The sequence below is a fragment of the Phyllostomus discolor genome (assembly GCF_004126475.2).
Source record: "Phyllostomus discolor isolate MPI-MPIP mPhyDis1 chromosome 15 unlocalized genomic scaffold, mPhyDis1.pri.v3 mPhyDis1_scaffold_2, whole genome shotgun sequence".
Classification (NCBI taxonomy): Eukaryota; Metazoa; Chordata; class Mammalia; order Chiroptera; family Phyllostomidae; genus Phyllostomus; species Phyllostomus discolor.
The window spans coordinates 106,846-121,267 of NW_023397491.1; the positions used below are offsets into that span (position 1 = coordinate 106,846).

Below are 14,422 nucleotides of genomic sequence, written 5' to 3' on the forward strand. Positions count from 1 at the left end.
TACTACGCCAACTCTGTGAAGGGTCGATTCACCACCTCAAGAGACAATGGAAAAAGCATGCTGCACCTGCAAATGAACAGCCTGAATACTGAGGACACAGCCATTTATTACTGTACAAGAGATGCACAGTGAGAGGAAGTCACTGTGAGCACAGATAAAAACCTTCCCTTGGGAGAAAGAAGGGCTGAGATGCAGGGTGTGCTCCTGACACCAGGGGGCACCCAAGACACACAGTGAGTGATCTTGAAATGATTTTTCTACATTTTGATCTTGGACAATAATCAGTGGCAATTTACTTTCATGTGAGGAAGTTTGTGAATTCCTTTATTGAAATGATAGGGACTTAGTTGATTCAATATATTAGGGTGAAAATTTGCTATAAGGATGCTTGCTTGATGCAGGTCTCAAGTGTGATAATACATTATAATGACAAGATCAGCATACAGGATAAACATGCAGTGACTTCAATGACATGGGAGTCCACATAACTGATACATGTTTCATAAATCCAGCACAGGTCCAAGATCCTGTGGAAATGGCACTTTCTCAGTGATCACAGTTAGGAGCCACCCGTGACATTCCCCAAGAGTGAAAACAAAACAGATGATCATGTCTGTCCCTGGAACTAAGAGAGAAGCCAGTTCCTGCCAGGCTGCTGGATTTGGAGGACAAGGAGCCCACACGTGGGATATCAACACAGCTCCTCCCTGACTAACCCCAGAGAAGACCACCTTTAAAACAAAGCCTGAGAAATGGCCAGTGGTGTTTGAAATCTCATCTCTGATGTTCTTATCAGTGTTTTGGGCCACTGATGTCCACACTTTGACATGACTGAGTATGTATCTACACTTTGCCTCATTTAGATTGGACAGTGTGGAGAAGGTGCATGAGTCCACTCTTGGAAAGTGCTGGGATTTTAGAAGAGAAACTCCCCAATATGGTGGAACAGGAATGCCTGGTAGAGAATACTAGCTACCATGAAGAATCCCCTATGACTGAAGAACGTAAAGTAATTTGGAACCTAAAATATTCAAGTCCTGGGCAGAAAGACAAACACTTCCTTAAGGACATCTGTCACTACAGTGGCTCTGCATTAAAATGAGAATGGTTTGCACTGGGGCATACCACGTGATGAGTGCAAGGGACAGCTTTTTCATGTTCTTGATCTGGGAGATCTCTTCCTCCGTGACTGACCCTGGAGAACATGGGACTATGTTGCTTCCTCTTGTCACATGGCTACTGGTTCTTGAACATCTCCTAAATGATCATCACCATGCTGCTTGTTTGCCCTGGCTGCTTTGGCTTGGTGGATTGAACATCAGCCTGAAAACCAAAGGGTTATTATTTCGATCCCTAGTCAGGACACATGCCTGGGTTGCAGGCAAGATCCCTGGTGAGGGACATGTGAGAAGCAGCTACACATTGATATTTCAGTCCATCTCTTTCTCCTTTCCTTCCCCTCTCCTTAAAAGTACATGCATGCATCATGCATACATACACATGTGCATACATACCTACATACATACACAAATAAATGAATATATAAAAGCTGCTGCTTGTTTTACTGGTGGCACGTTTAGATGGATGGAAAGGCTCTTGTGTGGAAGGCCACAGCATTGTAATGGATGGCATGTACTGGAGCATAAGGTAAGAGCAAATCAGCTCAGTCAGCTGAATCACATGCTGTTTTCCCTGAGTGGAATGAACAGTCATAGTGCCTAGGTGTGAGGGACACATGGGTGTTGCCCAGTGCCCTGGCCATAGGTCAAGAGGATGGTAGTGGAAACCTAGTTACTGTAAAGATGGCCATATGGAGCCCAAGCTTACACAATGCCCTGAGGTATAAGAAGCACATTGAGTAAGGCCTGTCATAGTCCATTGGAAGAAACTCCCAGGACATAGGAGCCATCAAGGGAACTTCCTGGTGCTCCTGTTGAATTGGCCACCTGGGGCCCTGTGGTGAATTGGCATGGGGAGATTGTGCAAGGTGTGATGTGCTCAAGCCCACATATTTCTCTTGAACCCACAGAATAGGAAAGTGCCAGAATCCACTGTGCCATCTGCCAGTAACAGAGACAGCAGCTGGCCATCAGACTCATGCCCTTAGGGGATGGCCTCCATGTCTTACCATGAGCATGTCCAGCCATCCCTTGTGATCCAAGGAGGCTGTGAGTGAGTCCTAAAAGGAACAGATTCTTTCTCTGTTCTGTGTCTCACAGACCCTGTGGCCAGTGCCACTGCTCAATGTCTGGGAAAATAATTCAATGCAGACATAGCACCACACAGACCACTGACCTACATTTTCTCCTGTTGAGAGAGACACTTTTCTTCCCATAGGATCTGACAGTGAGCAAAATGCACCACTTCATCTAGACTGACTGTGTTCCATACCGTCTTCATAGCCCTGGCTGAAGGGAATTGAAATGAAGTGTTGAAACATGTGTTGTGTGTACATGAGAGGATAAATGTGTGAGGATTGGTGTATGGGAATCATGAGTTGTGCTCAAACTCATCATGAGTGTCCCCAGAACATTTCCACTTCACAGACTCTGTCACTGTGCACAAGGTTGAGAAGGAGGCAGGAGGGTGTGCAGTAGACGAGACAAGTCTCCCCACATCATCCTCACCTCTCTTTTCCTATAGATGCAGTGTGCCTGGTCCTGCAGGAGTGAGAAGCAGGTTTCCCTAAGCAAGCAAGTCTCAAGTTAACTACGTATTTCAACCTTTATGCAGAGTCATACTGGATTGAGAGGGGACTGTATATTTACCACATCTTGTACAGTCTAAGGACACAGAAGAGACCCAGGGGAGATTATGTAATGTATTTTTGTTTAAGAATGTATATAAATGGAACTTTCTTGTCTACAGGTTAGAAAAATAAAAGTGGGCGGAAATCCTTCTTGTTGAATTGAAACAATTGCTCTTCATCTCACATGTTCAGAGTCCACCCAGATGTTACACAGTGAAGATGAGCTCTGCCCTCTTCTGCTCACACAGGTCACATTTCATTGGCTCCTGCCTCTGGGGGCATTGTTTCTCCAGGGTAGATCAGGCAGGTGCAAACCTCAGTTCTGAATATGGAGTTGGCAATTGGCTCCTCCTGAATGGGAACTAATAACAAGATCTGTTGTGTCCTGGGGTGGACTGTGTTTCACTCCCTTCCATGGTGCTGTTGGTCAGTGGTCATTCCAGACTGGCACTGGGGATCTCTGCTTGTGATAGTGTGGTGCAGGATGAATGTGAAGCACAGACCCATGAGATGTGCTGGGCCTCACTCCCAGGTCCACAGCATCTCCGCCTCCCATGGTTCTGTGACCTGGCTTGTGCTTCCATGGGTAAGTGAACACAGAAGACTAGCACCTTCGACCAAGGTGTCTGTGCTTGGGATTTGCCGTGATGACCCTAGAATGATGCATATTCTGCCTGAAGCCCTTTCCAAGGACCTCCAGAAATCCATCTCATCACACATTTTTGCATTTTCATACATAATTGAGAACTCTGTACATTTTAGAGGACACATGTCAACACCCACAGTGAACAAGACTGAATGGCATTGCTGGAGGGATGGACACAGGTCAACGGGACAGGCTGCACGTGGCCTCAGAGGACACTTGCTTGTACTGGGACTCACAGAGAAAGCACGGACTGAGGAAGTCAACACATAGCTTCCCATCCAAATTTAATTTTTCAGAAATGAAAGATTGATTTATGAAAATTCACAGAAAAGTACAAAATGGAAGAATACAATTAAGCCATGCATTTAAAAAAGGTAGTTGAAACAGGATATATAACAAATGTTTACTACACAATAGCGATAAGAGTGTCAGAATTATAAAATTTTTGACATCAAGCATCAGGATCTATAAGTGTCCCTGTAATTTAGAGGAAGATGTTCAAATGCAAGATTTATCATTATTACTTATGATACAAGGTCATATTTATAGCAAGGTCATATTTACAGCAAGGCTGATGTCACAAACTGTGTTACAGTTCAGTGCAGCTAGAGACACATAGGGGCCGAGAAATGCATCACTGTGCCTGTCTGTCCTGTGCAAATGTCACAGTGTACTCACACACACCTGGATGGTTCATCCACCACTGTGACCCCAGGGGCTGTGCTTTTACAACAATGGCACTGCAGTAGTTTCACTGGCAGGACAGTTAATGCAAATAACTTGTGATCCATGTGAGACACTATGGCATTACAGCACCAATAATGCCCCAAAGCCATAGGGATATGTGGGTTCCGTTAGGACTATATGGGAACATTGTCACATATGTGGCCTGGTGTTCACTCAAAATCTATGGACATCTGACTGTATAGGAAAGTGTGGTCATAGAATTTGGCAAACGCTGTTATATTTAAATTGATGCTTCAGATATAAAATCATTTCTTGACAAAATGTTCATCCTTTTGAACAGCATCTGAGAGATGCATGAAATTGGAATATGGTAACTGGCCCATCTCCTCTGCCATTCATTGTTATAATCACAGAGAGGTGCTCCTCATGGGGCCTCACTCTTGGGGAAGACCTGTCTGGTCTCTCTGAGGCACCTGTCAGACAGGGAGCTGCTTCTCTGCATGTTACTCTCACCATGTGTGAACCAGCATTGCTCCTCATCTCCACAATCACAGGACCACATATTTCTTCATTAAAATGTCAGGAAAATACATGATATAGTCTCTGTGACAGTGAGCTGTCTGGGGAATTCTGAGTTGAAATATTGAGTTAAAATATTGATGAATTAAATTTAGCTCAAACTAAAATCATCTGTCCTACCTAGGTACTGATAAGGGAAGTGAAAAGTCAAACATAGACTGCAGAGCATATGTTCAAATGAACTGTCTAGAAACATTGTGTCCTGAATAGTAAGGGCTTTCCATGTAATACAGGAACCCAGGAACCTCTAGCCACAGGTACCAGCCTTCCCAGGCAGGATGAATGTCCCTTGTTCCTAGGTGTTCTGTCCCAGGAGCAGCTGCAGGACTCAGGCCCAGGACTGGTGAAGCCCTTGAAGACCTTCATCCTCACTTTCACTGTCTGGGGCTCAGTTACTAGCATAACTACCTGATTGGACCCACAAGCCTCCAGGGAAGGAGCTGAAGAGGGTGGGCTACTGGACAGGGAGCCCAAGGTACAGCCCAGATTTCAGGGCTGCATCACCGCTACTGCTGACATATGCAGGAATCAGTGTCTCCTGCAGCTAAGCTCTGTGATGACCGAGGACATGGCTATGCACCACTGTGTGAGAGACACAGAGAGGGGAGTGAGTGTGGGCCCTGGGTTCCTGTGTTAGTCTCAGTTTCTACTGTATCTGAAATCTGCTTCCACATCTTCTCTGGAGTCAATATGTGGACACTGACAGGAGAGACTATTAAGTAACAAACAGAAGCTCTCAGGACTCTCCTGCCATTAAGTGGCAGAGCAGTGGTCAGTCCTGAAGGGGAAGAAAGACTTGCTGGTGGTGGTCATTGTCCCAGCACCGCAATGCATCTTCTGTGGCCGCAGCCCCTGTGCAAACTCAGAGGCGCTGCCACACAAAGTAGCTTCAGACATTAAGTCTGATGATGCCCATATGTCATGGGGTTGTATAGAGCTCAGTTCTGACACTTACAGGTCTCAGGAGGGCCAGGCAGACTTCCCCAGCAGGGGTGAACTGGCTTCTGAGAGCCAGGCTAGGGAGTTGACTCTGGGTGTGTTGTGGTCAAGAATGAGGGTCAGTGATGGTTCTTGTGTTGAGCAGGGGCTTGGCTGGATCCACTGTCACACCAGGGATAAAGAAGTGATACCCCAGGCTTTCTTACCAGTGTGTCCAGATGAGGACAGATGTGGGAAAAGTGAGTAAGGCACAAAGTCTCCCAGATGTCCAGCACAGAAACCTGGGTTCAGGCTACTGAATCCACTGGACAATGGCAATAATACGGGGAAGGGAGATAGTTATTCAATCGGTCTACAGCATTCCAGAGTTATGAGCAAAAAGATAAGATCGCACCAGGAAGTAGACACGGGTCTTGGTGGGACAACTAGAGTGTCAGTTTCCACTGTCTGAGACTTCTCATTGTATCAAAGGTTGTGGGTCAGCAGTTTCCTTCCAAAGATCGCAGATTCAGGAGGGGCAAAGATTCCTTAGTGAGAATTCCTGCAGTTGACCAATTATCAAAAGTGTGGAGTTCACATTTCCTTGATGAGCTGTGAGGTGTGAACCCAGGGACTTCCCTGGAGTTTTACTGTGACTTTTATCATTGACACCCATGCTAAGGTCTCATGAAGATGAGGATAATTATGAATACACTATTGAAGATAATGTGGGGAGAAGGGTGCCTGAGTTTGTTGAGGGGGGTGGATATGCAGGTCATGTGATACTAAATTTAAGAGGTCCACTTGATAAGAGTTTGGTGTGCCCACATGATCTGGGTGTTTCTGTGAAGGTGTTTAATATCAGTGGACTGGAGGAAGCACATTGTCCTCCCTAGTTTGGGGGAATCTTGCTTGAATGATGAAGGTCTTCAGAGGTCCAATGTGGCCCTCTTAGCTGATGGCCTTGGAACTGGAGTACCCACATAAGCTGTGGCCTTTCCTCCAGCATGCAGGGCACATGGGCTCCTCCTGCATCTCAGATGTGTCATTCTGGGTGTGGAACTAACCTTGAGACTCCTCTTTGACCCTCACATCACTGTCACTCCTCAATTTCCCCTGACCTTCTTTCTGTCACATTCTGTTATTTCATCAGAGCCACAGGGAAGGGATGGGGTATGCGTCCCATTCCAGGAAATCCAGCCTGAGGAAGGTGTTTTCTGGAGGTGGACCTGGTCCCCGTCAGACCCAGGGCCCCATCCACCCTGTCCTGGTCAGACACACCTCTTTCTCTTCAACTTACTCTTTCCAGGATGGACAGGAAAACATGACAGAGGACCACAAGCACACGATGCACATTATTACATTTTGTCCTAACTCAGCACAGCCTCTGGTCACCAATGCTTCCTTTCAATTTCATGTGATCATGTGTTGACTCCGTTCACCTGAGTTTGTTGTCCACCTTCCCCGTGCTGTGCTTCATGCTTCCTGATCAGGAAAACAGCAAAGACACCTGTTTACAGTCAGCTGAACTCCTGTGAAAACAAGAGAAATGGAATAGTAAACTGATTAAGCTAGATGTGTTCCATCCTTACCATAAAATATCATCCTACCTTTAAAAAAAAAGGAAAAACAAAAAGTGGACAGAACAAGAACAAGAAAGACCCTTGGAGACAATATGCCCTGAGAAATAAATCATTCTCAGAAACACAACAGCTGTGCATTTCCATATCTGTGAGATACTTAGTGGTCAAGGGCATGGAGACAGAGCACTGGAAGTGTGGCTATTGTGTGGACAAGAAATTGAGAGGTATATTGTAATGGGCACCAAGTCAGATCAGGAAAGTGAGCATTCCTGGGTCTGGATGGTGATGATGTTTGCAAATGGAATAAATGCACTTAATGCCACTGTGCCCATTTAACATTGATTAGCACAGTGAAGGTTAGCTAATGTATGTTTTACCACAAATGCCACACCAACACTAATGAGAGGCGTGCGCCTGTTTTCCAGGATAGGTGGTGCCTTCTGACTCTGCAGGGTTGGAATGGAGTCTGGACTGCTGCAAGGTTGCTCTCAGGAGCTTACTTTTGGGCAAGAACCTGAGAAAGAGTGTGCCTGTCCCATATGTATTTCCAGGGAAATGGAATCTGGGAAGAAGGGGAGCCTGGTCCAGGATTCTGGGACACAAGGTCCCTGAGATGAGCACATTGTGTGAGGTAGATGTGTGGGGTCAAGGGAAGAGGATGAGGCATTTCCTTAGGGAGCAGGGCATTAAAAAGACCTGAGTGTCTCTTTGAGAAGGATACAATGTGTGTGACATTTCTTTAGGGTCAGCTCTCTCTGTCTCACGGTGCAGCCACAGTGATGGTGGGAACCCACAGCTTACATGATGCTCACCACACACAGGACCCTGCTGCCCAGAATGAATGCTCCCCTCTTGGGAGACCCATTGTCACCATGGATTTTCATTTTTGTGCCCCCCACCCCTGACCTGGTAACAAATTTATCCCACTGCTCGCATTTGGCATGGGAGTGACAAAATTGACAAGGCCTTCAACAGATGCTAATTATTTGTGTCTGGTGAAAGATGAAAGCAAGGACACAACCTGTGTAGCACCTGTCTCAGCAGCAAGGCCAGGGCTGTACTCCTGACTGAAGGACCTGAACAGTGTGGCCCATTACTGGGCCTGGGCTGACACAGAGGCTGCACCTGCACTGCCACCTGCAGGTACAGGGGGTCTCAGCCAGGTGAAGGGAAATACTTTTTTTTTTTTTTTTTTTACTCTTATTTTTACATCAAAATTTACATCAACTGTTATTTTTTATAAGATTATGATTTTCTAACCTGGCAACAATTAATCTACTTTGCATGATTTTTGGAACTTGGACAGATGTTTGGGCATAATGTTAGTCTGTTTCAATATCCACTTCAATAGTGCATGAAATTAAAAGAGTGTGGTTGTTCATCCAGTCCAGTTTCAATGTTTAAATGTGGAAAAAAGGGCTGTCCACTGTCATGGTTCAAAGCTGTCTCATAACCCAACCACTCTCCCATCCCTGACCCACACCATCAAGTCTGAGAGAAAAAAATGTGCTCAGGGACCTGAAGGACATGGGACAGTGATCTAAGTCTCTCCTCACTTATGAAACCAGAGTCTCCCACATGCAAATTTTCTTCTCACATCCAGTTGAAATTGTCCTCTGGGCTGTGGGAGCTCACATCTGTCTCCTCACAGGGAGCTGAAGTTTCTTGAAGGCAGAGTTGTGCTCTAGAGAAGATGAGAGTGCTGGGTCTCCTCCTGCGCCTGGGGACAGCCCACCTGGGTGAGTGTCTCAGATGTCAGAAATAGTTCTATGGAATGGTGGCAACTGCACATGACTGACAGCGTCTGAAGTTCCTTGTCCCCAGGTGTCCTATCTGAGGTGCAGCTTCAGGAATCTGGCCCAGGACTGGTGAAGCCCTCTCAGACCCTCTCCCTCGCCTGCACTGTGCCTGGGTTCTCCATCACAACCAATGGTTACTGCTGGCACTGGATCCACCAGCCTCCAGGGAAGGGGCTGGAGTGGATTGGGGATATATGTTACGATGGGAACTCTTACTACAGTCCAGGTCTCAAGAGACACACCTCCATCTCCAGAGACATGTCCAAGAACCAGTTTCCCTGCAGCTGAGAGCCATGACCACTGAAGACACAGCTGTGTATTACTGTGCAAGAGCCAAAGTGAGGGGAAGTCGGTGTGAGCCCAGGCACAAAGTCCTGTCAGGAGACAGGAGGGATGGGCTGCAGTTGGCACCCAGGACACCAGGGGAGACCGTGGAAAGCTACAACACACTGATCCACAGACTCTGACACACCAGGACCACGTTTATGGCTCTGATGTTCCCGTATCATCACCTGCCTCTGCTCCTGTGGGGACACCCGCCCATTGCTCCACAAGGCCTGCCTTTGGCTGTGTGCTCTGAGAATGGGGACCTGTGTCCTGTAGAGCAGAAAGACCCCCAAAAGTCAGGTCAGTGTGGCTACACTGACTGGATAAGGGTACCCTGGGTCTTTCCCTCCTGAAGACAAGCCAGGAGATGGTCACAAGAGAATCTTTAGGTTTCAGGTGCTGGGTGAACAAGAAACCACAAGGGCAGGCCCTCTCCATTCTTCATGTAAATTGCATTTGCTTTTGTTCTGCCATCAAATTAGGTCCCTCACTGATTTCAGACAAGCTTGGAGATCTTTCCCATGTACGAGGGACAGGGGAGAAGGGAGAACAGTGTTCAACACAAGGGGAATCATTAATCTGTGTGTGTGTGTGTGTGTGTGTGTGTGTGTGTGTGTGTGATATTTATTGAGCAGTAGGAGTGCAGTGTCTGTAGTGCCGCATACAAGGATGTTCATATGGAACATGCAAACAGAGGAACTTGAAAACATCAGAGTCCCCCTAAACTGCTTCTGGACAGAGGGGTGTCAGCTGAGTTAATGCCTCTGGCATATCCAGGAAAGAGGCTCCATGGTGGCTTCACAGTGCCCTGCATTTAGAAGCTTCCTGAAATCAGGGTGCAGCCTTTAATTCTGGACTAGAGAGTCTGAGAGGCCTGTGCCCTGTGGGCTCAGACAGGTCATTCCCTCTCAGGGCATGGGCTGAACAGCAGGGGGTGCACAGGGCCCATGATGTAAGGACAGCTACTTCAGAAGCAGGTGCAGGGGGAGTTGGGGAGGGATTTCCTCTGGTGGTAAAGTTATTCCTCTTTTCATAAAAAAAAAACCAAAAAACTAAAAAGCAGTTGGGTGTGAAATGAATGTAAATATCCTATTTTTATCAGGGAATTGACCAAACTCAATAAGACAAGAGAAAATCACTCACTGAGAGTAATTCTAGAGCTTCTTCACAACTGAATATTGAGGCACTGGATGCAGGAATTTAAAAAATCTATGCAGTGCTGCATTTTAAGGCACCCTGATCCAGGGAATAAACCGTACAGGTATTAAAGCCCAGAACTGTGTCACTGAAAGGTGGATTGCCAATAAGGAGCTTGCCCTGTGGGGGCTTGTTCCTCACTGGAAGGAGCTATATCTGTACAGAGCTCAGGGATCTGTCAGGGATTTATACAAATAGCATGGACTAAGATCTGGACCCTGAATCGCCCAAAGGGCATTATCCCTTTGTCCTCTACCCTCTCACAGGTAGAGTCATGTAATCACCCTTGAAGTGCCCTGACTCATGAGCATGCAACTAAGAAAAAAGACACTAGGTCAAAGGTGTGCTTGTCTGTGCTCTTAGAGCATCACCCACAGCCACACCCTCCCCTACATTAGTCCTGATGGTGCACCTCTCACCATGGACTAGAGCTGGAGAGCACTCCTCCTGCTGGCAGGGGCTGCAGGTATGGCTCTCCTCAGGCCCTGGGTTGAGGAGGGGACCGGGGACACTCAAGAGGAATTTTCACCCACTCCTGTCTCCTCTCCACAGGTGTCCATGACTAAGTGCAGCTGGTGCACTCTGTGGCTGAGTGGAGGCTGCCAGGGGCCTCAGTGAAGGTGCCCTACAAGTCTTCGGGATACAACCTCACCATATCTGCCATGTTCAAGGTGTGATAGGCCTCAGGAGACAACCTGCAGTATGTAGCCTCAATCCTCACAAACTCTTGGAAATCCACATATGGCCAGGGCCTCTCAGAAAGGGTTTTCTTCTCCATATTTTCCTCTGTCAGCACGGCCTATCTGCAGGTCAATGGTCTGATATTGGAGATATCAGACCATGAAACAGACTCACTGTGATGACCCACATCATTGGTGTGGTACAAACCCTGAGAAGAAGGGCAGCTGGGTTGGGCTGAGGAGGTGAGAGGACGATGAGCTTTCTGACTTCCTCACACTCAGTCAGGGGCCTGAGACCAGTACCGATGATGCTGTGGCATGTTAGAAATCCAGGGAAACTTTCCAGGGGATCCAATGCACTGCAAGGAAGAAACAAGGACTTTGCTCCTGAAAGAACCCCTGTTATTTACTGTGATTTGTACAGGGGCACTTTGGGAGTCTCCTTGTCCTCTAAACGAGGGATGTTCATAGGGGCATCATCTGGGAATCTGATCATGGAGAGTGAAAAAAAAAAAAAAAGGGCATGGGAAGAGACTGTGGAAATGCAGGTAATTGTTCTTCCTGGTCTCAATATGGTCCTTTTCTGTCATCATTCTGGAACTGGTGGTGCCAGAGAAATTTTAAAAATTATCCCATCTGTGTCACCCAGAACCTTAACCAAGGTTGTTTCTTGCAGAGTAATGACAGAAACAGATAGCACTTGCAGTATTCTTACAAGGAAATGGTCAGTATGTCCATCTTTACAGGTTGGTTAGTCCATCTTATTGTAACTCCCTTTCATGGTACATCAGAGCAGCATAAAGATATTGCCTCATGTTACAATTGCCCACTCTCACTTCTTCCATGTTTACAAAGATATTCATGTCCTCTGAAACTTCTGGGGGAGTGAACAACCTGAGCTTGTGGTAAATCAAAATTGTGTGTGTTGAAGCAGATGCATTTTTAGAGGCCACTACAGAGCAGGCACTATTTTTGTGTCATGGGAAAAAGAAATCATAGAGAGCTTTGAAATAATAAAGAGTACCATTATAATGGAAAGACAGGATAAAACTAAGTTAAAAAGTATCCTTTATAGACCTGAGTCCCTGCTGTATCCATGGAAATAGACTCATAAGCCAATCTTGAGTTTCCTCAGAGGGGTGTGGTGGTCCAATGTTTGTTTGTCAACAAACCAGGTAGACTGTACCTGGTTTTGGAGATGGTTGTTACTATCTGAGCTGAGGTGTCACTGTAAGAGCAACAAGAGTATTTGGTGGTCATGTAAACTTATCCTTGTTCTTTGTATGTAGTCTAAGGCAATTTGATTACCTAAGACAAGTTCAGGGAGATAATTCAGAGATTTCTGAATAATAGCAGGTGAGATGGCAGTTTCATTGGCTACGGTGGTTAAAGTCTTGGAGAAATTCTGATGTACAAGCTGACATGTAGCTCCTTCCCACCAAGGTAATACAGCACATCTAAAGAAACATTCATAGCCCGGGGTTTTTCTGGGGGTATCTCAGGCCATGTTTGTTCATATTTAGAACATGATCATGTTCATGTTCATGCTCACTCTGTAGCCCCATATGTCTCAACAGTTTTATGTACATGCTTGTATATCTCCTGAGTGAGTAGGACTCCCTGCTTCCCCCTGAACAGGATAGAAGGATCTGGAGTTGGAGTACATGTTCCAGTGGGAACTGAGAGAAACCTGCTTTCTTTTCATACAAAACATTGCTCTGTTAGGCAATTTATGGAACAAGTCCAGTTCCTGCAGATGGATGGTGCATTCAGGCAAACAGAGAAAGCAGTGCGATAACTTTATATCTCTGAGTAGGCATTTTAATGGATTGAGGAAGGATTTCTGCTGTATTTGTTTTATTACAGCCATGGCCAAGACTTTTTTTATACAACTTGGTGTTTTGTACAATGTGGGTCCCAAATGTGTCTGAGGCTCAGTTAGTGAAGTGATGATGGTTGTGAGGCATCAGAGGAGCCCCTGGGCCCATCATTCATGATCTGAGTCACCACTCCAGTGCACCATCTGCCCATGTGACTCTTCTGATCCAGTTCTTTTTCTCAGGTCTGCATCCAGGCACCTGAGCTTTCTGCCCTGGTGATCTGCTGATTAAACAGGGTTCTTGGTGGGACATCTTCAGTGGCAGTTTCCACTGTCTGAGATTTTTCTCATAGCATCAACGATTGTGGGTCAGCTGCCTCCCCCAAGGACTGCAGCTTCTGGAACACCCAAGAGTCCCAGGTTAGACGTCCTGCACTGGATCCATTCTCAGAGGGGTGGGTTTCATATTTGCTCCCTGGGCTGTAAGGCATGAATCCAGGACTGCTCTGCATTTACTGCAGCCTTTGTCATTAACACACACACTAAGTTCTCACACATGAGGCTCAACAGCCATTCCCCCCAATTCCTCACTCAGGAGATAAACCTCCTAGTGGTAGATCATGAAGACACTATTGAGGACGATGTGAGGGAAGGTTGTCTGAGTCTGTTGAGAGTGTGGATATGCGGGTGTTTGAGGGTTAATTTATGGGTCCACTTGACTGGTGAGTGGGTGCCCCCATATTTGTTCACATTATCTGGATGATTCTGTGTGGATATTTTAAATCAGTGGACTGGGTGAGAGGCAGATTGCCCTTTCTTATCGGGGGGAACTGTGTGCCCATTGCTGGCCTGCAGGGGACAATTGTGACCTTCCTGTCTGATGGCCATGGAACTGGAGTGTCCATATGAGCTTTGTTTCTCCCTCCAGCACCCAGGGCACATGGGCTCCTCCTGCATCTGAGGCCTGACTCCATGGACTGGAACTAACTCTGAGAGTCCTCTGTAACCCTCCCATCACTGCCATTCCTGGATTCCCCTAACCCTTCCTTCTGTTGTGATCCCTTATTTCCTCAGAGCTGCAGTGCAGAGGTGGGATGTGTGTCCCAGTCCCAGGGAGTCCAGAATGAGGCAGGTGTGACCTGGAGGAGAACCTGGTCCCCATCAGACTCAGGGTGCCATCAGCCCTGCCCCGGTCACATAGGTCGTGTCTCCACCTCCCCTTTCTCCTCATCCCTGTCCTTCCAGAATGGACAGGAGACTGTGACAGAGAAACACAAACACACTATCAAATATATTACTGTTTGTTCTAACTCAGCACAGCCTCTGGTCACAGGTGCTTCCTCCCCAGTTCATGTGATCATATGTTGACTCCTTTCACCTGAGTTTGTTGTTCACTTTCCCTGTGCTGTTCCCCCTCATTCCTGATCAGAAAAAAATG

General features: G+C 46.6%; 1 gene segment (V, D, J or C); it reads left to right on the forward strand.

Moving 5' to 3' along the window:
- Nucleotides 1–9,264, forward strand: part of LOC118498621 — a 61,120-nt gene extending 51,856 nt beyond the window's left edge. The window contains 1 exon segment of the V gene segment in view: nt 9,001–9,264. Within this exon segment, the coding sequence occupies nt 9,001–9,249 (249 nt within the window).
- The last annotated feature ends 5,158 nt before the right edge of the window (nt 9,265–14,422 follow it).